The sequence below is a fragment of the Anabrus simplex genome, chromosome 3 (genome assembly GCF_040414725.1).
Source record: "Anabrus simplex isolate iqAnaSimp1 chromosome 3, ASM4041472v1, whole genome shotgun sequence".
NCBI lineage: Eukaryota > Metazoa > Arthropoda > Insecta > Orthoptera > Tettigoniidae > Anabrus > Anabrus simplex.
In genome coordinates, this window is record NC_090267.1 from 251497384 (window position 1) to 251525300 (window position 27917).

The 27917-nt window shown below is 38.9% G+C and overlaps 1 protein-coding gene across 5 annotated transcripts in view; it reads right to left on the reverse strand.

The window, feature by feature from the left end:
- The window catches only part of vir (VIR_N domain-containing protein), a 439345-nt gene that overhangs the window by 169351 nt on the left and 242077 nt on the right, over nt 1–27917 (reverse strand). For all 5 annotated transcript variants that reach the window (XM_067142987.2, XM_067142988.2, XM_067142985.2 and 2 more), the window contains 3 exons: nt 23441–23530; nt 9415–9652; nt 902–3767 (listed from right to left, as the gene is read on the reverse strand). In XM_067142987.2, coding sequence (XP_066999088.2) covers nt 902–3767; nt 9415–9652; nt 23441–23530 — 3194 coding nt within the window. The remainder of the gene's footprint in view (nt 1–901; nt 3768–9414; nt 9653–23440; nt 23531–27917) is intronic.

Genomic DNA, 27917 nt, shown 5'->3' on the forward strand with positions numbered 1-27917 from the left:
CAAAACATTATACTTATTTACTTCTTGAGCGCGACTAGTTATGTGATATTTAAAGGAAAATAATTTCAATTTTTTATCACATATTTTAAAGTTTTTCAGCACATAAAAAATAAATATTTTTCACATTTTTAGCACATAAAAATCTGCTCCCTAGTAATGGGCACCATATTTTCAATGATTATTAGAGTAATTGGAATTGTCAGGGGCAATTTTCAATCAGTACTACAAACAAATTGCTTGTCAACAATTTGTTGAAGGTAGATATTGTCTGTCCAGATAGATCCAATATAAATATGATGTGATTTCCATGGAGATCATATCAGGGTTACATCTGTCAATACTACATATCGCAAGCAGAATGGTTCTGTGTAACAGAGATCATATCATGGTTACATCCATCGATATTATCTAACACAAGTAGAATGGTTTACTAGTTTGTAAAGCAACTGTAAGAAACAGGTCTTCTACTCTCATGAAAAGCATCAACAACGTTATGTTCACACTTCAGTATTGATATTGTAAATGACTGGAAGAACAGACTGTTTTGGAATACAAAATTAGATTTAAACATTAAAATGACTATGGAATTATTGGACTGGCTTGTAAGTGCAGTTGTTCTCACAGTACAATGCAGTGGCTCCACAAGTAGTGAAGTTTCTGCTTTTCAGCACGCAGGAAAATGCAGACCCATAACATAAATAATAACTCACAAGTCAAATTGTTACAAGCCTCCGATATTATAAGGCTGAATTTACGCTTATGTACTCGCACTGCAGCATAAGGTATCCAGTGATTATTCGATTACATTTTTACTTACTCATGCAGGTCTCTAGTACAGAGCCTAAATAAAATAATTATACTTAGTTGACAAGAATTAAAATGAAATAAATTAGTTACTCACACTTTCAGATGATAGAAACCATAATCATGCTCTGTCAGCATGAGAAATGTCCGCACAGTCGGCAATAGCGTTGTGAAGCTATGTTCAATGTTTGAGATGTGTTCGAGCATTACTGAGACCATAGAGACTAGCAGATCTCTAGGAGGCAGAGAATTGGCCAGGTACATTTCTGGTGTTGGAGTCTGAAGCTGTGGTGTTTGATCAGATGGAGTTGACAGCAAGGTGACTTCTGTATCACACAGTGATTGAATTACAGATACTACACATTCTTGTGCCTGAATATGAGAGGGTGAATCGGAGGGAGAGCGTAATATATTACAGAACATGGTAACGAGTCCTGGGTAGCGCTCATCAGCCTTTACAGGGCCTCCTTTAGTAATTAGCTGCAATAATGCAGACTTGACAGCAGCATGTGTCACTAAACAAGCTAAAAAGTTCAACAAACGTGCTGTATGGCCAGAGCAAAGTCCATCAGTTTGATCTGGTGACTGTGACTGTTCCATGCTAGTCAACACAGGATCTAAAATGCCACGGCTTACAATGAGAGCGGTGGGTGCTGCTAAATCTGCCAACTGAACACATACTCGACGCAACAACTGAAGTAAAGGCTGAAAACTGCTTCCACTCATGATAGCTATCAATTCTTGCAGACTTGGTCCCAGTGAGTGAAGATGTGCACTCCACAACTTACGTGCATTTACGGCTCGAGTGGCTTCATCCTCTGTCAATGCAGTCCTTGTTTGAATGGGCAGAGGCAATGGTAGCAATTCAGACAATATCAAGAGACCAGGTACAAAGGTGTGAGGTCCAGTAGTGACATATTTTACAACTTCTGACATCATCATAGTCCATAAACTTCGATTAAGAGCCTCTGTTTCTGATGATTGTTCAGATGACACAGGCTGGGTATAGGCAAGAAGGGTTTCAACAATTTCACGACAAACACACTGAGATTCATTAAAAGCTAATGCTGAGGCAGGAAAAGCATACATCAAATTGTGGGTGAGGAGTAACACAGGTACAGCAGACAGATCTTTAAATTCAGTATTACGGCAACGAACAACATAAGTCAACATCCGGCGAATCAGTTGCACTGCAGGCAGTATTAATGCCACTAACATTGCACCTTGGTGTCCCACTAAATTGGCAGAATGCAGAGTTGGCTGTTCATAGAATTCACAAAGCTTGTTCAGAATTGCAACCAGAGATGTCATACCTTCAGAGGAGAACAGCTGAAGGATGACATATTTATATTTCAACTCCACATAATCTTCAGCGTCAGCATTATCAGGATTAATAGTAAGATCCTTATCCCTACGAGGAATTCCTAAAAATTTAAGAATTCGTAACACAGTAATGAGCTCTCCAGGTAGTATGGTGACATTGTCAACGTTACGCTTCAAAATCTCACACAATCCACCAACATCATCATAGCCAAATGCAGAGGGACTCTCGATGGGCTTCAACCATGGAATAATTTCAAATAATGCACAAGGTGAGGAATCTTCTTCATCTTTCACTGCAGCTTCCAGTATTTCCTTCCCAAACTTCTGCAAGAACGGAACATAATCTGAATACTTCACAGTCATGACAATGAGATCTGCAGCATAACACTTGCCAGGAGATGTCTTTAGTTTAGAGGCATTCAGCTTATAATTCTGCTGGGGGTTAGGTTCTTGATGAACAAAGAATTGCAATAAAACACTAACATTATTACCTCGACTTAAAACATGGACAAGTGCTAATTTGCCACAAGGAGACAATGCAAGACTATACAGTTTGTGAAGTTTGTCAAACACATCACTTCGATCAGGGTCAAGAAATGGCTGTTGACTAGCTGAAGCACGACTGGCTAAATCTAGAAGAGAATCAACATACTGTAATGCCTGCAATCGATATGCCATGACCAAACCCAGCTGTTGTAATGGAGAAGCTAGTATTGCACTGCTTTCATCTAAACCATCATCGACAGGTCCAGGCGTCGAAGATGGAGCTTGCTGGAGTAAAACTCGTAATATAGTAGAAGTGGTATTTACATTTGAGGCCAAAAACTGCATTCCTCTCTGAGAGTCCAGTAACATAGTCAAGATTTCCTGTACAGGTACTGTAATGGATGTGTATCCAGCAGTGGTAGGGCATGCCAACAAAACCAAGCATGATTCCAGCAGACGTTGGCACTGGAAGAAGGTGTAAAGGGGTGGGTAAGGATCTTCACGATATATATTAATCTCGAACTGTGAACGAACTGGTAAGAACTGCTTCGGCTGGCAGAGAGTTAAAGGAGCACCTCGATAAATATTTTGCACTTCCTCCAAACATAACACAATCACTTCCAAGTCCTCATCAGATATTGTCAACTCACCACTTCTCTGCTCGTCCACAACTGTAGAAGAGCTAGAATCAATCACTTGTTTAACAGTTTCATTAAGTTTTTCCAGCACTTCATAAGCATGAATTTTTCTAAGCAAGGAACTAACAGCAAATTTCACTCTTGCCAACTGATCAGCCTGGATCATTTTCAACAACGTAAGGTAGCCATTTTTGCCATCAGATTTATCAGAGCGTCGGCGACCAAGAAAATGTTCCACTGCTTCCTGGCAACATAAACTTGCATCCAAAGCCCGTAAAATCATTAACTTGAGTGAAACAGCCATATGGTCATAATGGTAAAGACAAAGAAGCTTTGTATGTATATCTTCCGCAGCCAAAAGTTGTTCCACCACTGCTGGACCACAACGACAAACAGCCTCCACTAGTCGCACACCCGCCTTTAGATGTCTAACCTTATAACCAGGTTGAGGTTGGTTCAGAGCTTGTTGAATGTCCAGTCCAACATGAACCCATTCTAGTAATATTTCAATTATATCTGCAATCAGAAACAGAATAATATGCAAAGAATTAGTTTCCTGTAACAAAGAGTACTTCACAAAATTAGCTAAGCTGTTACAACATGTTTTAAGCTAAGGAAGCTTTCAAAGGCATAATTTATATTACATAACTTTGAATTCATTACAGGATGAGGAGAATGAAAATACAAACATTTAAGACCAATTGCAAAAACGATGTTTAGACGATGTCTACGGTTAAACAATGCCTAAGTATGGCTGCTGCATTGCATAGATGTTATCACTTAGACACTGTCTAAAACCGATGTTCAACCGATCATGTTTAAACACTGCCAAGAGCACTGTTTAACCTCAAATGAGAGGCGTGAATCACAATCAGAGGTTATGTACCATGAAATATGTAATTTGTATTATTATGCTGAGATGATTCATGGAATTATAGGTCACTTTGACTACATACATGTCAGAATTACTTGTCCCAATCGTCAGAGGGCTGTCACATACATCAACTGGGAGGGATTCACTTATATTTACTGCCAAATAAACACACATAATACTAAAAACTAAAAAGCAGATTGTATGTGGTTTTTATATATATAATCATGCAAGTTTTTGGCAACTATCAGATAGGAAAAGGCAAGTGACACATGGCTGACATATCCGAGCACCTTCAAATCCCACTGGACTGAGCCAGGATCAAATCTGCCAAGTCGGGGTCAGAAGGCTAGTGCCTCAACTGTCTGAGACAATCAGCCCAGCCAACATTTATTTTCTCATCGTGAAATGACATACTATCAAAAGAAATGAAGAAAATAAATTAATAATTTACATTATTATCTTATTTCAATTTATTTACTTCAATAAACCAGCTAGGCATTGCCAATTTGTTGGGATGACTTTGATGTCTTCTGGTCAACAGCTACTTTCAAAGGTATTCTCTTTTTTTGTACTAAGCCTTCTCTCCTCCTCTGCGAACCATGTGACCTTGCCGCGGTGGGGAGGCTTGCGTGTCCCAATGATGCAGATAGCCGAGCCGCAGGTGCAACCATATCGGATGGGTATCTGTTGAGAGACCAGACTAACGAATGGTTCATCGAAAGGGGGGTAGCAGCCTTTCGGTAGTTGCAAGGGCGGTAGTCTAGATGATTGACTGATATGGCCTTGTAATAATACTCAACATGGCTTAGCTGTGTTGATACTGCTATACGGCTGAAAGCAACGGGAAACTACAGCCGTAACTACCTCCCGAGGACATGCAGCTCTCTCTGTACTGATGATGGCTTCCTCCCGGGTAAAATATTCCGGAGGTAAACTAGTCCCCCATTCAGATCTCCGGGTGGGGACTATACGAGAGGGGGCGATCATCAGGAAGATGGATACTGACATTCTGCGAGTTGGAGCGTGGAATGTTACAAGTTTGAATCATTGTGGTAGGTTAGAGAATCTGAAAAGGGAGATGGATAGGCTAAAGTTAGATGTAGTTGGTATAAGTGAAGTACGTTGGCAGGAAGAACAGGATTTTTGGTCAGGTGATTACCGAATTATCAACACAAAATCAAACAGGGGAAATGCAGGAGTCGGTTTAATAATGAATAAGAAAATAAGGCAGCGGGTAAGCTACTATGACCAACATAGTGAAAGAATTATTGTTGTCGAGATAGACACCAAACCAATGCCCACCACAAAAGTGCAGGTCCATATGCCTACTAGTTCAGCGGATGATGAAGAAATCGAAGGAATATATGAGGAGATATAAGATTTAATACAATATGTAAAAGGTGACGAGAATCTAATTGTGATGGGAGACTGGAATTCAGTGGTAGGCCAAGGAAGAGAAGGTAGTACAGTAGGAGAATTTGGATTGGGACAAAGGAAAGAAAGAGGAAGTCGGCTGGTTGAATTCTGCACTGATCATAATTTCGTCCTTGCCAATACTTGGTTCAAACACCACAAACGACGGCTGTGTACGTGGACGAGACCTGGAGACACTGGAAGGTATCAAATAGACTTCATTATGATTAGGCAGAGATTCAGAAACCAAGTGTTGGATTGCAAAACTTTCCCAGGAGCAGACGTGGACTCTGACCACAACTTGTTGGTCATGAAATGCCATCTGAAGTTGAAGAAATTGAAGAAGGGAAAGAATGCTAAAAGATGGGATCTAGACAAGTTGAAAGAAAAGAGTGTGAGGGATTGTTTCAAGGAACATGTTGCACAAGGACTAAATGAAAAGGCTGAAGGAAACACACACTATAGAGGAAGAGTGGAGAGTCATGAAAAATGAAGTCAGTAGGGCTGCTGAAGAAATGTTAGGAAGGAAGAAAAGATCAACTAAGAATCAGTGGATAACTCAGGAGATACTAGACCTGATTGATGAACGACGAAAATACAAGAATGCTAGAAATGAAGAGGGCAGAAAAGAATACAGGCAATTAAAGAATCAAGTGGATAGAAAGTGCAAGGTAGCTAAGGAAGAATGGCTGAAGGAGAAGTGCAAGGGATGTCGAAGGCTGTATGGTCCTGGGAAAGGTAGATGCTGCATACAGGGAAATCAAAGAAACCTTTGGAGAAAGTAAATCTAGGTGTATGAATATTAAGAGCTCAGATGGAAAGCCACTTCTAGGGAAAGATGACAAAGCAGAAAGATGGCAGGAGCATATCCAACAGTTGTATCAAGGTAAAGATGTAGATAATTTGGTTCTGGAACATGAAGAGGCTGTTGACGCTGATGGGAGACCCAATTTTGAGGTCAGAGTTTGACAGAGCTGTGAGTTACCTTAATAGGAACAAGGCACCTGGAATTGATGACATTCCCTCTGAATTACTGACTGCCTTAGGAGAAACCAGCATGGCAAGGTTATTTCATTTAGTGTGCACGATGTATAAGATAGGAGAAGTCCCATCCATAATGCCCTTCCATACCGAACAGTTGCGAGAAGGGCAGCAGCATTTCAGCATGGACGTGAAAAAAGCAGTGATGTGCAACGGTCCGGAAGACCTGTTAGTGTCTGGACTGATGCGTCACATGGAGTAATTACCCAGTGTGTAGACGTGCACAGAAGACAGACACTGCTTGAGTTAGGCCTACAAGCTGAAACAGGCACTTAAAGACAAACCATCCACAGAATTGTATGGGATGATTTTCATCTGCATAACACTGCATCACAGTGGTGCCATGTGCACTCACTGATGTGTAAAAGTGGACAGAGTATGCCATATGCTTTGGTACATTGGCACAACACCGGCACGAAAGTGAACAAATGCTGGAGAGAATGGTGACCATGAATGAATTTTGAGTCAGGGGATATAAACCAGAGCTCAAAATGCGAGTCTGCAGATTGGCAACATGCAGGATCACCATGAAGACAGAAGTTCTGGCAAAACCCTTCTCCCTGTGAAGCTGATGTCATTGTGGCTTACAACATCAGAGGTGTGAATGGGTATCACTTCATTCCACAAGGTACAATGGTAATAGCAACGCACCACAGAACCTTCCTGGACAGACAATTATGATGTGCTATTAGGGACAAATGTCTGGATCTTCTCAACAATGTCAACTTTCTCCATGACAACGTGAGGCCGTATGCAGCAGAAGCTGTATGGAGGCAACTTCAGAACTGGGAAATACTGGAACATCTGCCATCCTAACTGGAGCTGTCTCCTCATTCCCAAAGTGAATGAATCATTGCATGGGGGGACTGTCTGGAACAAGAAAGGACATTTGCCAACGCTGTGAAATGTCTCCATCATAACCACCATAATTTTTCAACTTCAGTTTCCTGTGTGTGATGTACAAGTGCTAGCCATCTCTTCCTGTCTTCATCATACCTGCCAACTTTTTAAAAGGGCTATCAGTAAAACTCACGTGCAACAAAAAAAATCTAAGGATTCTCAACATACCCCGGCTTAAATTCAAAGAATAAATACTAGAATTTAAATTCCACCTATTCAATACATAAAAGTTTTTTTGTTTAAAATTTAAGAAATAGATCTTAAAATATTAGAATACAGGGGCATGTTTTGCCCATAATCAGGGCATCATCAGCCTAAAAATCTCATACCTGAAAAAATGAAAAAATCAGGATCCTGATTGTTCTTATTCGTAGATTTTAATGAAGGTCTAAAAATATAAATAAGTGTGTGAAATTACTTACCCTTTCGACAGTTGTGATGTTAATATGGTTAAAGATGAGACGAGTTGAAGAAAATATGTTGTGTGTAATTTCATTTATCTTTTCGACTGTTGTAATGTTAATTAGTTGCTATGGTAGCATTTGAATAACTGACATTTGAGCTTCTAGTGTTATATCGATGTGAGATTGGCGGGGGAGGATGTGGAGGTGGGGGGAGTGTTGGGCAGGGCGTTAAGTTTATGTGCTATTGGATGCAGTTGGCTTGTGGGGGCGGATGGGGAGGGAGTTGTGTTTCTTAAAGTGGGAGGGGTCCTGGAAGATGATAATTTTAGATTGTTTATCATGTTATTATGTTTATGATTTAGTGATTGCAACAATTTTGGTAAAATCTCATATACCGAGCTCGATAGCTGCAGTCGCTTAAGTGCGGCCAGTATCCAGTATTCGGGAGATAGTAGGTTCGAACCCCACTGTCGGCAGCCCTGAAGATGGTTTTCCGTGGTTTCCCATTTTCACACCAGGCAAATGCTGGGGCTGTACCTTAATTAAGGCCATGGCTGCTTCCTTCCCACTCCTAGCCCTTCCCCGTCCCATCGTCGCCATAAGACCTGTCTGTGTCGGTGCGACGTAAAGTAAGTAGCAAAATCTCATATAATGGGATTTTGACTTCAATAACATCACTGAGGTTTAAATTTTTGTTGTAATATTTGGTCTAAAAAATATAGATGTTTCCTAATTCGTTCATTAATTTCCCTTTATTTACTTCTTTAATGATAGTGAGGTCTTGATCTATAGTAGTGAAATGATGACATGCTTCTTTTGTGTGAGAGCTCATAGCTGAAAATTTTTTTGTGTTTGTAGGGATTATAATGTTCTAAGTATTTAGTGTGTACGGAAGTGGAGCGATTATAGAATGTTAACGTTTCAAATTTTTGTCCACGAAGTCGTAAAATGACACCATCCACCTGTAAAACGCTGCAATTTCCGTAAATTTTATGGATAAACCGGAACAGTTAGCAGGTATACTTCATATATCTTCTGTTCCAGGACATCTTCCCGACTGAGACCTCTCTCCTCCACATCTGATTTCACTGTGTCTATCCAGCATTTCCTTGGCCTTCTGCCAGCTGTGAAACATGAGATTGCAAAATTCACACATGGTGATATGATTGGTTGTCAACGTGCTATGTACAATCTTAGGGGACTCCTTTGAGGATTTATTGTAAAGGTTACTGTACTCTCTGAAAATAAACATTATCTAATGCAAGTATTTCATGGCTGATAGCTGTCTTGCTTTATATCCTACACCTGGTAAATCTACTCGGGCATTAATCATATATTTCACAGCAACTTACATTCCCCATTCCTATCTGTATATCTGTATATTTCCATTTGTCTGGTAGATCCTCCATTTGTGTGAGAAAAAAAAAGTATTTGCCACGACTTATGCCCAAACCCTCATATAAATTCAATACATCAAAGCATGAAAAACCAAAGGAATTCAATACTGATCAAGGTAAATAATTGCAAGTACCTTCAGGATTGGAAACATATGGTAGTCCTCGAACTAATAATGTTGGTACTTGTTCAGCTAGGTGAACCCATTCCTCTCCATTTTCCACAGCACCCTTGCCCTGCTCCAGAACCAGTTCCTCAAGGCGAGTGGCTTCTCTGGGAATCGTGAGGGACTTGCCCAAAGGCAAACTCTGACGTACACGTTGCAATCTCTTCTCCTCAACCTCATACGGGGACAAACAAGGGTCTGCCAAATGCTGAAACAAATTTTTACAAAATAACTTTTACCTAAAAAAGTAAAATAATTAATTAATTATTACATAATAATACTATTTACTTTTTTGTGTCTGTATTTAGTGATGGAAGCAGACCTGGCCAACAGCTGGAAAATGCATATGATGATGATGATGATGATGATGATGATGATGATGATGATGATGATGATGATGATGATGATTATTATTATTATTATTATTATTATTATTATTATTATTTAGTGATGGCTTCCTCCTCGGTAAAATATGGTACTCTGTAGGTAAAATAGCCCATATTCGGATCTCCGGGTGGGGACTACACAAAAGGGGCATTCACCAGGAAGATGGATACTGACATTCTACAAGTCGGAGTGTGGAATGTTAGAAGTTTGAATCGTTGTGGTAGGTTAGTAAATCTGAGAAATGGATAGACTAAAGTTAGATGTAGTTGGTACAAGTGAAGTACACTGGCAGTAAGGGTATGTTTCAAAGCTCGCACATGAATGCTTGCCCTAGCACCTCACTGCTGGCTACAGCCAGGCTGCTCAACATGGAGCTTTTACCTCGTAGCAGTCATGCGTATACGCTGCTGACAGTTCTCAGTTGTAGTCAAAAATTCAAAATGTTGGTACTCATAGTTAAGGCTGTTGTATTTTGCATAATGTGATTATAGATATAGAGGGGCTGAATACTTAGACTACAAAGATGTACTTCCAAGACCTATCCCGTCAAGGAGGAACAACGCAGCTCCAGCTAAAGCTTTTGAAGTACGGATTATATTAAAAAATATTTTTAACGAGAGAGTCACAGTTTTGATGAGTGTATCTTAAAATAATTTGATGTATTCAATGTGTTACAAAGTGTAAAATGCAAGTTGCTTTATGTTGCACTGACACAGATAGGTCTTATGATGATGATGGGACAGAGAAGGGCTAGGAGTGGGAAGGAAGTGACCGTGGCCTTAATTAAGGTACAGCCCCAGCAATTGCCTGGTGTGAAAATGGGAAACCACGGAAAACCATCTTCAGGGCTGCCGACAGCAGGGTTCGTACCCAGTATCTCCCGAATACTGGATACTGGCCACACTTAAGCAACTGCAGCTATCGAGCTCGGTAAGTGCAAAATGCCTAGCCTGGATTTTTCAGTGCTTTTCTACTTCAGCAGTAGACTAAAGAATGAAGTTACAAAAGCTTCATTTCGTAATTTAATATTAGGCTATACTTCTGAATAATGTGAAATAAGGGGTTATGGAGTACCTCATTTTGACTTTAGTTAGGTCTCTTAAACAAAATGTATTTACATTTAAACAAAAACAACTACAGCGTGAGTCGGCCGTGCGGTTAGGGGCGTGCAGCTGTCAACTTGAATCCGAAAGATAGTGGGTTTGAGTCCCACTGATGGCAGCCCTGAAGATGGTTTCCCATTTTCACAGCAGGCAAATGCTGAGGCTGTACCTTAATTAAGGTCATGGCTGCTTCCTTTCCACTCCTAGGCTTTTCCTATCCCATCATCGCCATAAGACCTAATAGTGTCGGTGTGACGTAAAGCCAATTCTAAAAAAAAAGAGGTAATCCATATAAATCACCTGCTTGTAATGATAGAAGTCCCCTAAATAGCAAGAATTAAAAAAACCAAAGTTGACATAATCGTTCCTCATTCTATCAAAACCTATTAAAGAATAAAAGATGAAATCAAATACCTATTATGATTAGGCCTCAGTTTATCAAAGTTCTTTTGTCAATTCATTCTATAGTTTGATGATGATGATGCTTGTTGTTTAAAGTGAGCTAACATCTAGGTCATCGGCCCCTGATGGTACGAGATGAGATGAAATGGATTAAGAATTATAATTAACCCACTGACTACAATTAGATTTAATTTCTGTTATGCTTAGTAATGGTAATTAGGGTATGTCTGAATGTAGTTTTAAATTATTGTAGTTTATTGTAGTGACCATATATTAGTTGTAGCAGAGGTACTAATTAAAGTTAAAATAACATGAAAAGGAAAGGAGAGAGAAGAAATGAATATTGAGAAGCTGAAAGACAAAGACAAGTGCAGAGAACTAGAGGATGAGTATCGTGACAGTAATAAGCTAGGAAATGAAACAGAAAATGTAGAAAGGAGATGGGAAACTTTTAAAATGCGATAAAAGAAGCAGCTAAGAAAACGCTTGGAGTCAAGGAGAGGAAAAGGACAAAGAAGGAATGGATAAAATATGAAATCATAAGCAAAATGGAGGAACGCAGGAAATGGAAAACGGTAAATACAGAAGAAGGAAAGCATAACTACAGGAAGTTAAATAATGGATTAACAAGAGAAACAGAAGAAGCAAAGAAGAAATGGTTGTCAGAAAAGTGTGATGAGATAGAACAACTGGAGAAAGAAGGGAAATATAACTTGATGTACAAAGAGGCAACAAATATAGTATTCAAAGAAAAGAGAAGGAACAACAGCAATAAGGAAATAGAGGCTACAGGTGGCACAATGATATATGAACCCAAAAAATAATGAAAAGATGGGAAGAATACATAGAATGGCTATATCATCGGGACAACCGACCAAATGAAGAAGAACTTGAATTAGAGGAGGAATATATGGTTAAAGGGGATGATAAAGGGGAAACCATACTGAGAAGCCAACGGCCGTAGCCGTGTTGAAACACCGGATCCCGTGAGATCTCCGAAGTTAAGCAACATTGGGCGTGGTCAGGAGTTGGATGGGTTGCCACGTGCTGTTGGTGGGGGGTAAGGGAATGGAGGAGCGGAAAGGAACTGGCCACCCTACCGCACGTAAACTCCGGCTCAGGAACGCCTCTGCGGAGGTTCGGACCTGCCTTCGGGCAGAATAACCCTTACCTACCTATAGTGAGAAGAGACAATGAAGCACCACTGAACGAGATGAAAAATAGAAAGGCAATGGGAACAGATGAGATTTCTGTTGAACTGTTAAAAGCGTTAAATAACGAAGGAAGAAAGGAGTTGATTGGATTATGTAATCAGATAAACATGAAAGGAAAATGGCCAAAGGACTTTAGTCTTAATCCCTATGGAAAACAAAAGAACAGCAAAAAATGTGAAGAACATAGGACATTGCATCTAATTCCACATGCAGCCAAAGTCTTACTGCAGACCCTCAACAGAAGGATATATGGAAAGCCGAATAACTTTATAGGTGAAGAACAGTTTGGTTTCAGGCGAGGAGTTGGAACAAGAGATGCCATTGGGCTACTGATGGTGATAGGAGAGAGGTACACAGAGAAAAACAGGAAGGTTTATGCTGTATTTATCAATATTGAGAAGGCTTTCGACTGTGTCAATGGGACAAATTGATGACAATTCTAAAGAAACATGGAGTTGATTGGAGGAATAGAACTAATAAAGAATTTGTATTTAAGCCAGAGAGCAAGGGTGAGAATACGAGATAAGACGAGTGAAGAAATTAAATTAGGAAGAGATGTAAGACAGGGCTGTTCTTTATCACCGACACGGTTAAACATCAATCTCGAAGAAATAATTAATGAGTTTTAATGGAAACAGTTAAGTTTGTGTTAGAGGTAGGAGAGTAGAGTGTTTAAGAATTGTAGATGATATGGTTGTGATGGGAGAATGCGAACATGAAATGATACAAATGTTAGATGAACTCAACATGAAACTAGAAGAATATGGAATGAGAATTAATACAAAGAAGACCAAAAGTATGATAATTGGAAGAAGAGGTAGAAGTTGTTGTATTAGGATAGGGGGAGAAGAAATAAAGCAAGTCAGTAACTTTAAGTATTTGGGGAGTATGATCCAAGATGATATGTACTGCACGACAGAAATTAAGAAAATTGCCATGGCAACAGAAAGCTTTAAGAGAAAATCAAAATTACTTTGTGGGCCACTAAACAAAGATTTGAGGAAAAGACTTGCTAAGTGTTATATTGGGAGCATAGCACTGTATGGTGCAGAGATTTTGATATTGCGAAATGAAGATGAAAAAAGATTGGAGGCACTAGAGATGTGGGTATGGAGGAGAATAGAACAAGTGAAATGGGAAGACCGGGTAAGGAATGAGGAGGTATTACGAAGAGTTGGAGAGGAACGAAGTATGTTACAATTCATTAGAAGGAGAAAAATGAACTGAATCAGACATTATTGAGGAGGGACTGATTACTGAAAGAAGGAATAGAAGGAATGAAAGGCAAATGAGGAAGAGGAAGGAAAAGGGACAGGCAAAAGTGGAAGAGGTTCATCCCATGACAAGACCTGCCGTAAGGTAGAAAACCTGGATGATGATGATTGTAGTATCTTAGTAGAAATTAGCATGCTTATTCCATTATTGTAAAATATTTGAATAGTAGAAGCATCTGTAGAAACTCTCTAACTAGAAATATGTTATAGTAATTAGGGTAGGCTTAACTGCAGCTTAGAATTGTGTAATTCTTGTGTATTCCTTTCAGTATTCGGTATTTAATGGCAGTTTTTAACCTGTTAGGGTGTTGTAGGATAAAAAAATATGGTATGATAAGTACTACTGTAGTGTAACAGTATATTAATTACCTTATCGAGTGATCCTTGTGTACTATCCTAGAAAATATTTCTTTCCTTTCACTTTTTTGCACATAACATGTTATTTTATTTTTCCTTTTTCTGTAAAGAATGCCTAAGGAGTGCAAGTGTAGAAACTGTGGGTGTGGTCAGGCATTAAGGAGTATTAGGGAGGAGTTGGAGAGTTTGAGGATGATAAGGACCGGTGTCTGTGAGAAATTGGTATGAGTCACTGCAGGTAGAATAACAGAGGGAAGATGAGGAACAGGGAACTGTTGCTGAGAAGTGTTGAAATACGAGGAAGAGAAAAGGTAGGAAAGGGAAATGTGGAGTAGAGGATAGGAAAAGACAGGTGGAACAGGGTCATGGGAGGGAGAAAAGGGAGGAGGAAGTAGCTTCTGAAGCTGTCAGAAAAGATAGGGCTGACCAGGAGGGGAGGGGATCAAATGAGGTGGGTAGGGTTGAAGCTCTGGTCATGGGGGATTCTATTGTTAGACAGGTGGCGAAAGTGTGTGGAGGAAAGGGAACCAGGGTACAGTGTTATGCAGGAATTAGGTTGAGGCAGATAATGAGGAAAGTAGAAGAGAAAGAGGAGGGAAAGGTGAAGGTGGTAGTGTTTCAAGTTGGTACCAACAACGTAAGGCAAGCAGGTTATAAGTACCAATGTAGTTGGGGATGTGTGAGATCTGGTAAATGCAGCACGGGTGAAGTTTAAGGAAGTGAAGATTGGTATCAGTGGAATACTGTGAAGGAGAGATAGTGACTGGAAAGTGATTGGGGATTTAAATGAGACTATGGAGGGGGTATGTGGGAAACTGGGAGTGATATTTCTAGATCCTAATGGGAGGGTAGGAGATAGGGATCTGCACTCAGATGGTCTTCACATAAACGGTGGTGGTACATATAAGTTAGGAAATTTGTTTAGAAGGGTTACAGCGAGGTACATACAGGGAAACGGGGTGGTCTAGGGAGCAGTGATAACCGTACATTGATCTGGAAAACGATATAATATATTAGTGTTCAACTTTAGAAGTACTGTAAAGAAATTAATATAATTAACTAATTTATTAGATATATAATTACCAGATATTGTAATGGGAGTTGAATCATGGCTGAGAAATGATATAATGGATGCAGAAATTTTCTCACGGAACTGGAATATGTATCATAGGGATAAGATAGGAATGGTAGGAGGGAGAGGATTCATTCTGGTGAAAGAAGAATTTGTAAGCTACGAAAAAGTTAAAGATGACAAACATGAAATTCTAGCTATAAGGCTCATTTCTAAAGATAATAGGCAACTTGATGTCTTTGGAGTGTACAGACCGGGAAAGGGTAGCGCTGGCACTGATTCAGAATTATTTGATAAGATAATCAGCTATGTAGGAAACGATATGGAAAGGGATGTGACTGTAGCGAGAGATCTCGATTTACAAAATGTTAATTGGGAAGGTAATGTGAACGACAGGAAGCATGACCAACAAATGGCAAATAAGTTAATACGAGAAGGACAGCTGATTCAGAAAGTGATGGAACCAACTACAGGGAAGAATATTTTGGATGTGGTGCTGTTAAACCAGATGAGCTCTATAGATAAACTGAAGTAATAGATGGTATCAGTGATCACAAAGCTGTTTTTGTCTTAGTTAAAAATAAATGTGGTACAAAAGAAGGTGTTAAAGGAAGGACTATTAGGCAGTACCATATGGCTGATAAAACAGGCATACAAGAGTTTTTAAAAAGTACCTCTAATCGGTGAAAAACGGTAAATAAAAATGTAAACTATCTCTGGAATGGGTTTAAAGGAATTGTTGAGGAATGTGAAAACAGGTTTCTACCTTTAAAGGGGGTAAGGAATGGTAATGACCCACTATAATATAACAGGGAAGTAAAGAGACTAAAAGGAGGTGCAGATTGGAAAGAAATATAATTAGAAATGGCTGTGGAAGTACAGAGAAATTGAAGGAACTTACTAGGAAATTGAATCTGACAAAGAAGTCAGCTAAGGATAACATGATGGCAAGCATAATTGGCAGTCATACAAATATTATTGAAAAATGGAAGGGTATATATATGTACTTTAAGGCAAAAACAGGTTCGAAGAAGGACATTACAGGAATTATTAATGAACAAGGGGAGTGTGTATGTGAGAATATTCAAAAGGTAGAAGTATTCAGTCAGCAGTATGTAAATATTGTTGATTATAAGGATAATGTTCAGATAGAGGAGGTGATTAACACCAAAGCAGTATTAAAATTTCCCTACGATGAAAACAACATTTACAGTAAGGGAAATGATAAGATTTCTGGGGATGTACTAAAGACAATCCCCGTCGATGGTATCTTTACCTTGTCTTGGTGGTGGGGCTTGTGTAGTTAAAAGATCCTGAGAGCTATGCAGGCAGTAGCTTAGCTACTGGTAGGGCCTCCCTTGCCGAACAGGTTGAAGGAGATGATCCAGACTAAAAGGGATACCCTGGTCCTCCAGGTTGGGGTTTGGGCATAGGGTTGACAACTCTATACCGTCAAAAAAAAAAAAAACCTGTTGAGAAGCCACAAAGAATAAGAACAAACCAGACAGATAAAATTGAAAAACGACCTAGGCGAGGAAATGGTATGGATTGGTATTAGTGACTTGGAATGTGAGAAGCCTACTCCAGCCAGGGAAAAGCAGAAAACTAGAAGAGGAACTAAGAAAGTATAATGTTGAAATTGCTGCTCTACAAGAAATTACATGGCGGGAAACTGAGATGGTCGATTTACAGGATTATACTTTAATCAATAGTGGAAATAGCGAGAACATCTGTGGAACAGGCTTTATGATATCTAAATCAACTGAAGCATACCTTAATGTCTTACAAGGCAGTAAATGAAAGAACCTGTATCATGAGAATCAGGGGCCGTTTCTTCAATTATACACTTATAAGCGTACATGCACCTATGGAAGATAATTAATTAATGTTATTTGTTTTACGTCCCACTAACTACTCTTTTACGGTTTTCGGAGACACCGAGGTGCCGGAATTTAGTCCCGCAGGAGTTCTTTTACGTGCCAGTAAATCTACCGACACGAGGCTGACGTATTCGAGCACCTTCAAATACCACCGCACTGAGTCAGGATCGAACCTGCCAAGTTGGGGTCAGAAGGCCAGCGCCTCAACCGTCTGAGCCACTCAGCCCGGCACCTATGGAAGAAAAGGAGGATGAACTAAAGGATAAGTTTTATGAAGAGCTTGAGAAACAGGACGATGAGGCACCTAGACATGATATTAAAATAGTAATTGGGGACTTCAATGCAAAAGTGGGACAAGAGGAAGAATTCAGACCCACAATAGGAGCACAGAGTTTACATTTGGAAAGTAACAACAATGGGTTACAGCTTATTAACTTCGCTACAACAAAGGATATGGTAATCAGTAGCACTACATTTGAGCACAAGAGAATTCATAAACAAACTTGGGAGGCACCAGACGGGAACACCAAGAATCAAATCGACCACATACTGAATGATAAAAGACATGTGTCAGATGTACAGGATGTGCGTACTTATAGAGGTGTGGATATAGATTCAGACCACTATCTGGTAAAAGCTAAATTGAAACAAAAGCTTGCGGTAAGAGTCAGAGATAAAGTAGAAAGGAGGAAAGGATTTAACCAAGAACAACTTAATGATGATGCAAGGAGGAAGGAGTATGAAAGGCAGGTTGAAGGTGGTTTGAAAAACCATTAAAATGCAGTAACAGTGGATGAATCATGGCGGGTGATTAAAGAAGCCATCAAGAATGCAGCCCAGGAGGTACTAGGAGAAAGAAACAGCCAAAGAAGGTTTGGTATGATGAGGAAGTAAAGCTAGCCTTGGAGAAAAGAAATAAAGCAAGGATGATATATATATGCAACGGGCAACACGATCTACTCACCAAAAATATATGGAATGCAGAAGGGAAGCCAAGAATCTTTGTAGAAAAAAGAAAAGAGAAATGGAAAAAGATCTGATAAAAGAGATGCAACAAGATTATGAGCATAAGAGAAGTAGAAAGTTTTATAGAAACATAAAGCAGAAGAAAAGTGAATTTCAACCAAGAGTAAGCTGCATACAAAATAAGGATGGGCAACTACTTGGAAATACCCAGAAAATGGGCAGAATATTTTGAGGAGGTTTTGAATCCAGTTAAAATACAAAATGAAGAATATGAATTAGAATTGCCAAATAGTGAATCTAATGATGATGAATCTGAGGAATGCAACAGTACCGACCCACAGTACCCACTTTGGAAGAAGTAAAAGGTGTCCTCTTATCGATGAAGAATAATAAGTCACCAGGAAAAGATGGAATAACAACTGAGTTGCTAAAATATGGTGGAACGGTATTGATACAAACATTGTATAAGTTGATACTGGAAATCTGGTGAACAGAGAAATTACCAGAAGAATGGGAAACAGCTTTGGTGTACCCAATCCTTAAGAAAGGAAATAAACTGAAATGTGAAAATTACAGAGGGATATCTCTGCTTTGCATAGGGTACAAGATATTTACCGTAATAATAGCTAAACATCTAACACACAAAGCAGAGCAGGATCTTGGAGAATATCAGTGTGGATTTCGTGCAAACCGTTCAACAATAGATCATATCTTTACAATGAGGATCATCTTGGAGAGGTGCTATGAATATAACATACCACTGTATCAACTGTACGTTGATTTTAAAGAAGCGTACGATTCAGTGCTAAGAGGAAAACTACTTGGTTATCCTGGGAAGCTGATAAGGTTGGTAAAAACAGCTTTGTGCGGAAGTAAATCTAAGGTATGCGTACAAGGGAAAGTATCGCGAACCTTCAATGTAAAAGTGGGCTTGAGGCAAGGAGATCCAATGTCTGCTGTCCTCTTCAATATTGCTCTAGAAACAGCTGTTCGTACCATCACTGCAAATCGTGAAAGGAACATATATCATAGACTAATTCAAATATTGGCATATGCAGATGATGTGGCCATAATTTCTCGTACAAAGAATGCACTTCTTGAAACCTATGAAGAATTGGAGAGGGGAGCACAGCAAATTGGACTGGTAGTGAATAACAATAAAACTAAGTTCCTAGTGAGTTCCAGATCTAGTCAACCTGCAAAAGCACTTAGGTGTGGAGAAAAGTGTTTTGAAGGGGTACAGGAATTTAGATATCTAGGCTCTCTGATTACGTCACAAAATGAAACAAAAAAGGAAATAAGCTCTAGACTGGCTGCAGGAAATCGATGCTATGCTGCCTTAATTCCAACACTAAGAAACAAACAAATATCCAGGAAAGCTAAGTTGATCATTTATACGACTGTCATTAGACCAGTGGTTACATATGGCGCTGAGACCTGGGTATTAAATAAAACAGAAGAATATAGGTTAATGACATGGGAAAGAAAGGTATTGAAGAAGAATTTTGGACCAGTTAAAACTGAGCTGGGATGGTATATTAGATCTAATCAGGAGCTTAGAGACCTGTACCAAGAGCAGGATATAGTAACTTTGATGAAGACTGCTAGAGTGCGTTGGCTAGGACATGCCCATCGAATGGAGAATACAAGAGAACCTAAGAAAGTGCTGGAGGGGCATCCAGGTGGAAGACGATGTAGAGGTAGACCAAGAAAGCGATGGATAGAAGAGGTGGAGGCTGATCTATGTACCATGGGAGTCCGGAGATGGAGGACCAAGGCAACCGACAGAGAGCTTTGGAACAAGATTGTTGCAGAGACTAAGGTTCTACAAGGACCATAGCGTCAAGGAGTAAGTAATTAAGTAAGTAAGTAAGTAAGTAAGTAAGTAAGTAAGTAAGTAAGTAAGTAAGTAAGTAAGTAAGTACTAAAGACAATGGGTTGGGATATAGTACCACATCTGTACTTATTTGATTATTGTTTGCATGAAGGAGCTATACCAAATGAATGGTGAGTTGCTATAGTAGCCACTGTGTATAAAGGAAAGAGTGATAGACATAAAGCTGAAAGTCACAGGCCAGTCAGTTTGACATGCATTGCATGTAAGCTTTGGGAAAGTATTCTTTCTGATTATATTAGACATGTTTGCAAAATTAATAACTGGTTTGAAAGAAGACAGTTTGAGTTTAGGAAAGGTTATTCCACTGAAGCTTAACTTGTCAGATTCCAGCGAGATATAGCAGATATCTTGGATTCAGGAGGTCAAATGGATTGTACCATGATTGACCTGTCTAAAGCATTTGATAGGTTGGATCATGGGAGACTATTGGCAAAAATTAGTGCAAGTGGATTAGACAAAAGACTGACTGACTGGGTGGCTATATTTCTAGAAAATAGATCTCAGAGAATTAGAGTAGGCAAAGCTTTATCTGACCCTGTAAAATTTAAAAGGGGGAATTCCTCAAGGCCGTATTATTGGATTTTTATGTTTTCTTATATATACATATATATATATGATATGAATGAAGAAGTGGAAAAAGAGATAAGGCTTTTAGCGGATGATACTATTCTGAATAGAGTAATGAATAAGTTACAAGATTGTGAACAACTGCAAAATGACCTCAATAATGTGAGATGGACAGTATGCAATGGTGTGATGATAAACAGGATTAAAAGTCAGGTTTGTGAATTTAACAAATAGGAAAAGTCCTCTCAGTTTAAATTACTGCGTTGATGGGGTGAAAGTTCCTTTTGGGAATCACTGTAAGTAGCTAGGTATTAATATAAGGAAAGATTTTCACTGGGGTAACCACATAAAGGGGATTGTAAATAAAGGGTACAGATCTCTGAGGGTATTTAGGAGTTGTAGTAAAGTAGTAAAGATGTAAAAGGGAGAGGGCATATAAATCTCTGGTAGGACCCCAACTAGAGTATTGTTCCAAGTGTACAGGACCCTCACCAGGATTACTTGATTCAAGAACTGGAAAAAAAATCCAAAGAAAAGCAGCTAGATTTGATCTGGGTTATTTCTGACAAAAGAGTAGCGTTACAAAAATGTTGCAAGGTTTGGGCTGGGAAGACTTTGGAGAAAGGAGACGAGCTGATCAACTAAGCAGTATGTTTGCAAGAAATCAGCTCCATTTCCCATATCAAATCTTATTTACATTGAATCAATAACAGTAAATATCCAGGTTTTTGATACTTATATTTGCTTTAAGCAAATTAATCAATCATTTATAACATATGTTTCGTTCCATTGGGAACATCTTCACATCATTACAATGCTTAGATAGAATTACAAAGTATATTTTGTCTTCTCAAAAAACACCTAAACCCTTTCACTCCGGCGTAGAGAGTATGGTGGCGTGACCCTCTGGATGCAGGCAGGGGGTGGCTCACCAAGCCCGATGTACGGGATACTTGTCTTGCTCCGCTCTTCAGTTCTCAGTCGACTAGTGACATGAGAAGAGAGCAGACAGAATTTAAAAGTATTTTATTTGTAACGCATATTCAGTGAAATGTTTACGACTACATTTTTAGCTCTTTCCATTCTCCTTGCACAGAAGAGTTATGATACTCATGTAGAAAGCAGCTGATTGAAATTTAACATGGTAGGTTTGTCCACTAAACTCTTCAATCCGTAATTAGCTGTGTCGAACTTACGTTTTTTCGGATTCAGGTTCTACTTTTTCCAATTTAGTTTTCTGCCTGGTGGTTCACGCACCTGATCTTCAGCCTCAATATCTTCATCTTCAGTTGAATCATCAAAGTAGGCCAACCTTTTAGACGATGAGTTGGAAACTGGAGTAGAAAACGCGCCTGAAGAAAAAAGTATGATTAAAGTCATTCTGTCACCAGAATCAGATGACAAATCACTATCATCTTCATCTTCTTCCAAGTCACTACCCAATATGAGGGCAAGAGCTTCCTCCGCAGTATATCTTTCTTCCGTCATCACGCATTTTACCATTTCAAAGCAATTGAAAGCTAAGTCAAAGAGCACAAGCAATTTAGCACAGGGGAACAACTAGGCAGAGACACATTGCTTTCATCTTCAAACTGGTTACTCCTGTCATCTGGTGATCACAGCCGTAACTATAGACTCCCAAGACAGCAACAAGAGACCTCCAAGCCCGAACTTCCACAGCAGTCAACTGGCTATGAGGTACGGCTCCATCACGACTGCTACAGCAGTACACCGGATGCATAACACTGCCCCCTCCTGTCTTCTACAGCAGTCAACCAGGGTTAATAAGTACCTTGTTATGCTTAAAAACTATATGAATTTTAAAAGTTTAAAATGATTAAAATCAATGTGGATGGTTGAATTGGGTGGTGAAATGGGAAGGGAAATTGATTTACTTTACTTTAACCTACAGTATTTTAAAATTATATCTATTCATTTGAACAGATGTTAAAAAAATTGTTTTTGTTCCTAGCACTTATTCACTATGATGTATGATTTTCTAATTGTCTACTAATAAAAAGTTTTTGAAAAATAATTTTCCTTTGTCAAAGTTCTATTTTTTACAAGATGTTCTCTTCAGTTGCTCTTCCCAAGGTAAATGTCGTTCATTTCAGTTTTATAAAAGTGAGTCTCTTGAATTCTGTTAATGCAGGATCCCTGAAGCTGATTGCTGTCTTATTATTATTTAAAGAGCTTCCCTGAAATCTGTAATGAAATAAAATGGGGGATTGCTATTTGTATTAATGTGTATTAAATCTGCACAAGGTAAACTAGTATTTAAAAGAGTGGTTATTGTTACGACAAACCTACTGTGTCCTTGGAGGAGCGACAGCTGGTGCAGCCTTCCGTCTTGTGAAGTAACAGTGTGTGTGTGTGTGTGTGTGTGTGTGTGTGTGTGTGTGTTTTCTGAAGCTTGCTCCACCTTTGGGGGAGGCAAGGCTGTGGAGTGGAGGGGAGGCATGTCGCTTATGGTCACGGTTTCAATGGCTTCAGAAGAGGGGGTAGGTTTTCTGAGGCAGCCGCTCTGACTCAGAGTACAGACGCTGACCAGTTGCCGCACCAAATAGGTGAACAGACGCTACTGGATTTATTATTATCTTATGCTGTTGGCCATCTAGTGGCTCTTTTGCCTTTAGGGGCAGTTTCTCACCCCAAGGGCATGAGAGTGCCCTAAACCTCTACCCACTCATCCGCCCTCCGAAGGAGCCGTTGGCACTTGGTAAGAGGAGCACCACTTACACCGGTGGTCACTCTGTTTGTGGATGCAGTTTAACGTCATGCCCAGGACAAATTATTATTATTATTATTATTATTATTATTATTATTATTATTATTATTCCCTTTTCATTAAGACAGACACACAAATGGTTTACTTACAATTAATGGCTGAAGTTCTACAGAGTATGGATTGAAGGTTTTAGCAGATTCATCACATTCATCGCTGAAGTCATATTCTCCATCCTGAAACTAAATGTACAGGAATCATTAGAAAGAATGAATAAAACTATGAAGTAAAATTTTTATGTTGGCTTCCTGCCTCAAAGAGGTTTATAATGGCTTACCATATTTAATTTACAAATTATTTATACAATTATTTATTCATGCAGCCACAGTGAATAGGAAATACTGAGCACAACAAAGATCTTTAGTCCAGAAACTCAGAAGATACAAGACCCCATTTCTATAATGGTCTGTTTGTTTAAGTACTTTATATCATAACTGAAATTTCAATGGGTTTCTGGAATGGATGTACAATGCTGGCACAAAATGTGGGTTCAATCAAAGCAAAAGAATATTCCCAATTCTTGAAACTGAGTGACATACAGTTATAATACCTAACTCACATCCAACAGCAGTAGATAACATTCTATACCACTGAGACTATAACATATCTATTGGGTACGTTATAAAATAAAAGTACCTAATTTTATGGTTGAAGTAGCAAAGAGTGGTTGGTTAGTAAACCAACAATGAGATATGGGCAGTTGTAAGATATAATATTATAAACTTGAGAGATAATAATATTAAAATTAATTAGCTTATGAAAGGTTTTTATAACACTACTTGCTCTACAACTTTAACCTAAACCCCATACATCTGAATATTATCTAAGGTAAAACACATTTTAGATCATTTATTGACTGACTGATCGTATTCTACAGCAGTGATCACACTCCTACATAAGGCACTAGGAAAGTTTTGCAATGTGAGTGAACGCTTTAGACTTTTTCAAAATAATTTCCACCACACTCAATACACTTCTCCATACGTCGAAACCAGTCACTGAACCAACTTTGCCACATTTCTTCGGTTACATTTTCACACTCTTGATCCCATGCTGCCAGAAGCTCCTTGTTAGATGCAAAACACTGCCCTTTCAGCTTCATCTTCACTTCTGGAAGAGTGCGAAGTCACATAGAGCAAGATCAGGACTGTATGGAGGGTGATCAAGAACAGTTAACCCTGATCTGGCAAGAAAATCCACTGTTACATTAGCACAATGTGCTGGAGCATTGTTGTGATGCAAGAGCCAAGTGTTGAGCTGTGACCTTGGACGGAGCTGCTTGAGAGACTGGATGACCTGAGGCAGACAAGTCTCACTGTACCACTTCGCAGTAACTGTCCTTTGTGTTTTTAGCACAGCCTGAGTCAGGATGCCCTGTTTAGTGAAGAATACTGCTATCATCCTTTTCTTCACTGACCTTGACTTTCACACAGTCACAGGAGTACCCTCATTTTCAAACAGCCACACCTTGTTCTAGGATTTAGTTGGGACATCGTAATAATAAAGCCAAGTTTCGTCACCTGTAACGATGCTAATGACGTTACGCGAAGTCCCATTTTCAAACTTTTTACATTTTTCGGCACCATTTCACTCAATGTGCCCTTTGTTCCTCTGAAAGTGAATGGGGTGCCCAAAAGGGAACAAACTTTTTTAACATGGAGATGGTCGTGTAGAATTGAATGAATAGCTGGTGCAGGGATGTGGAGGGTCTCTTCTACCTGCCGATATGTCAACGCCTCTTTTGCTGCAACATTTTCCTCACAGCTTCAATGTTTTCCTCAGTCACTGATTCAGACGGTCGCCCAGAACTAGGATCATCTTCAACCTCAAAATTTCCCCTCTGGAACTCTTTGTACCAGCGGAAAATTGTTGTTCGATGTGGACAGTCTTTCCTCAGCACAGGAGTCATTCGCTACAGGCACTGGTCAACAGTTAATCCACGAGCAAAACTGTAGCGGATAATTGCGCGATATTCACCTTTAGACCACACTGACATCTTAACTTGCTTTCAATCCCAATGCTTGGTAACAACTGGTGTGAAGGTCGCGCCTTGCCGTCTACTAGACCGGTTTTCACCCCTCTTTTTATCCCTCACCATAACAGGGGTGTCCAGCCAACCGTTTCTGCGTACTGAAAAACTTTCCTAGTACCCTTTGTATTTTACTTGGAGACCCTGTTACTGAAGAGATCAAGATATGTAAAGGTGTGAGATAAGGTGGTTTCCTCTCTCCAATCCCACTGAAGCTACTTTCTGAATTGCCCTTGATGAAGCAGATAAAGGAATCAAGATCAACAGGAATAAACACCATCCGCTTTGGTGAAAGATGTGATACTTGCTGACAATTCAGAAGTCCGTTGAAGGTTAGGTCAAATGTTCCACCTTTACAATACTAAGATTCTTTGTTAACTAAATATTTACATGATTTTTAATTATATCGGGACATGTTTCGTCTACCTTGTAGACATCATCAGCCATAAAAACTTTTGAGAAAAAGCTACAAGGACAAGGACAAAGTAACACATTAAAATAATTCGGGTAACCGAATATGTCATTTAAAATGGTGAAGAATTCAGAACTGTTTTGAGCACAGCACTTAAGAATATCGTTGACATTAAAATTAAAATTGTCCACATGGGATGATACAGTAAAAACTTGCGTTAAAATTCTTCTTTTTTGTGTGATGTGTTAATATATAATATTCTGTTATGTCGTGAAAGCTTGATAATGAATTGCACAATGTTCATTCCAATAGGATAATAACGATGTATAAGAAATACAGCGAGCATATGTTAAAGCCGTCTTATTGGTGTAGTATTGGCATTTCCTGTTGAGAAGTTAGGTGGAAAATTTGAACGTGATGACGTAATGTGGAATGTGCAGTAGAGGGCCCTAGAATAAGAAAGATAGCTGTTGTTAGTGTTAAAATAGGCAAGTTTTTGTGTCTTGAGATGTAAAGTAATGAAAATGAGAAGTGCGGCACATCTGATTACTTACGTTCTCGCCTGTCTGACAGCGACTAGTTCAGTGTGGAAGCCTGTGGTTGACTGAGAGCGAACTATGGAGGTCGTGTGTGAAGGGAGCCGCCATGAGGGGAAATTAGGGGAAGGTTAGGATCAGTAGGCGGGAAGCCGTCACATGGAAGCTTGTTATTGGATTTGTTAAAGTAAGAACTATTGAGCAATGCCTCAAAAATTACGTTCGCAGTTTCGGAAATTTCATTTAAATTGTGAAAAGGATTGCATTTATGATCTATATTAATATAGATGTTTTCTAAAACATTGAGTAAAGTGCTTTTATTATGAAAATAAAGAATTTTTAAGTCCTGTTCTATGGAAGTGAAGGAATGATTGGATTCTGTCATGTGAGTACTCATGGCGGAGTACCTTCTATGTTTAGCGGCGTTGATATGTTCCTTATATCTAACTGAAAAGCCTCTTCCGGTTTGCCCAATGTAGCTCGCGGAACATTGGTTACACTTTAACTTATAAACGCCTGACCTATTATATTTATTCGTAGTGTTGTTAATTTTATGTTGGTTGTAAAAAAGATTAGTATTATTGTTGACTGTTTTAAAAGCAATGTTGATCTTATGTTTCTTGATGGTGTTGGTGATATCATACATCTTACTATTTGTATAAGTGAAAGTGGCATATTTGTCTGTTTTTCTTTTTGTTTCTCTAAGTAAAGTTGAACTGGATTTGTTAGTAACTTTATTGATTATCCTGTCAATGAAATGCCTGCTAAAACCATTTTTACTCGCTATTAAGCGGATAAATTCAAGTTCTTTTTTACGATTAGCATTTGATAAAGGGACGTGAAAAGCTCTGTGGATTAAACTATAAAATGTTGCTCTTTTTTGAGATTCCGGATGCGTTGAGTCTTGTCGAATAGTATTAATAGTTTGGGTGGGCTTCCTAAATATGGTATAAGAGAATTTGTTGGAGCTATTGTTAATAGTGACATCTAAGAAGTTTAATGAATTATTGACTTCCGCTTCGGAAGTAAACTTGATCCATGGATCAACTGCATTCAACTGTTCAAGAACGATATCACCGTTGGAGACGTTGTGATCTATTAAAGTAAATGTATCATCAACAAAGCGTGTCCAGAATACGATACCTTTAATTTTGTTAAGAATTTTGGAATTTTCCAAGTGGTCTAAATAAATTTCTGCCATTATTCCTGAAGCCGGGGAGCCCATAGGAAGACTATCCTGCTTATAAATTTTCCCATTAAAAGTGAAATAGTTGTTGGAAGTTACAAATTCTAAAATATTTAAAAATTCTTCTATTTCTTGTATGCTTAATTTTCTGTGTTTTAGAAAATTATCCTTGATGATCTTTAAAGTTTTCTTGACTGGTATATTGGAATACATGTTTTTAATGTCAAATGAGTACATTTTTTGTTGCGGCTGTAATTCTAGGTTTTTTGTCAAATTACAAAATTCTATAGAATTCTTGATGGAGTTGGGATTTTCAAATTTGTAGTATTTCTTCAAGAAATTATGAATAAATTTGGAAGTTTTGTAAGTCGGGCTGTTCCTGTAGTTAACTATGGGTCTTATGGGA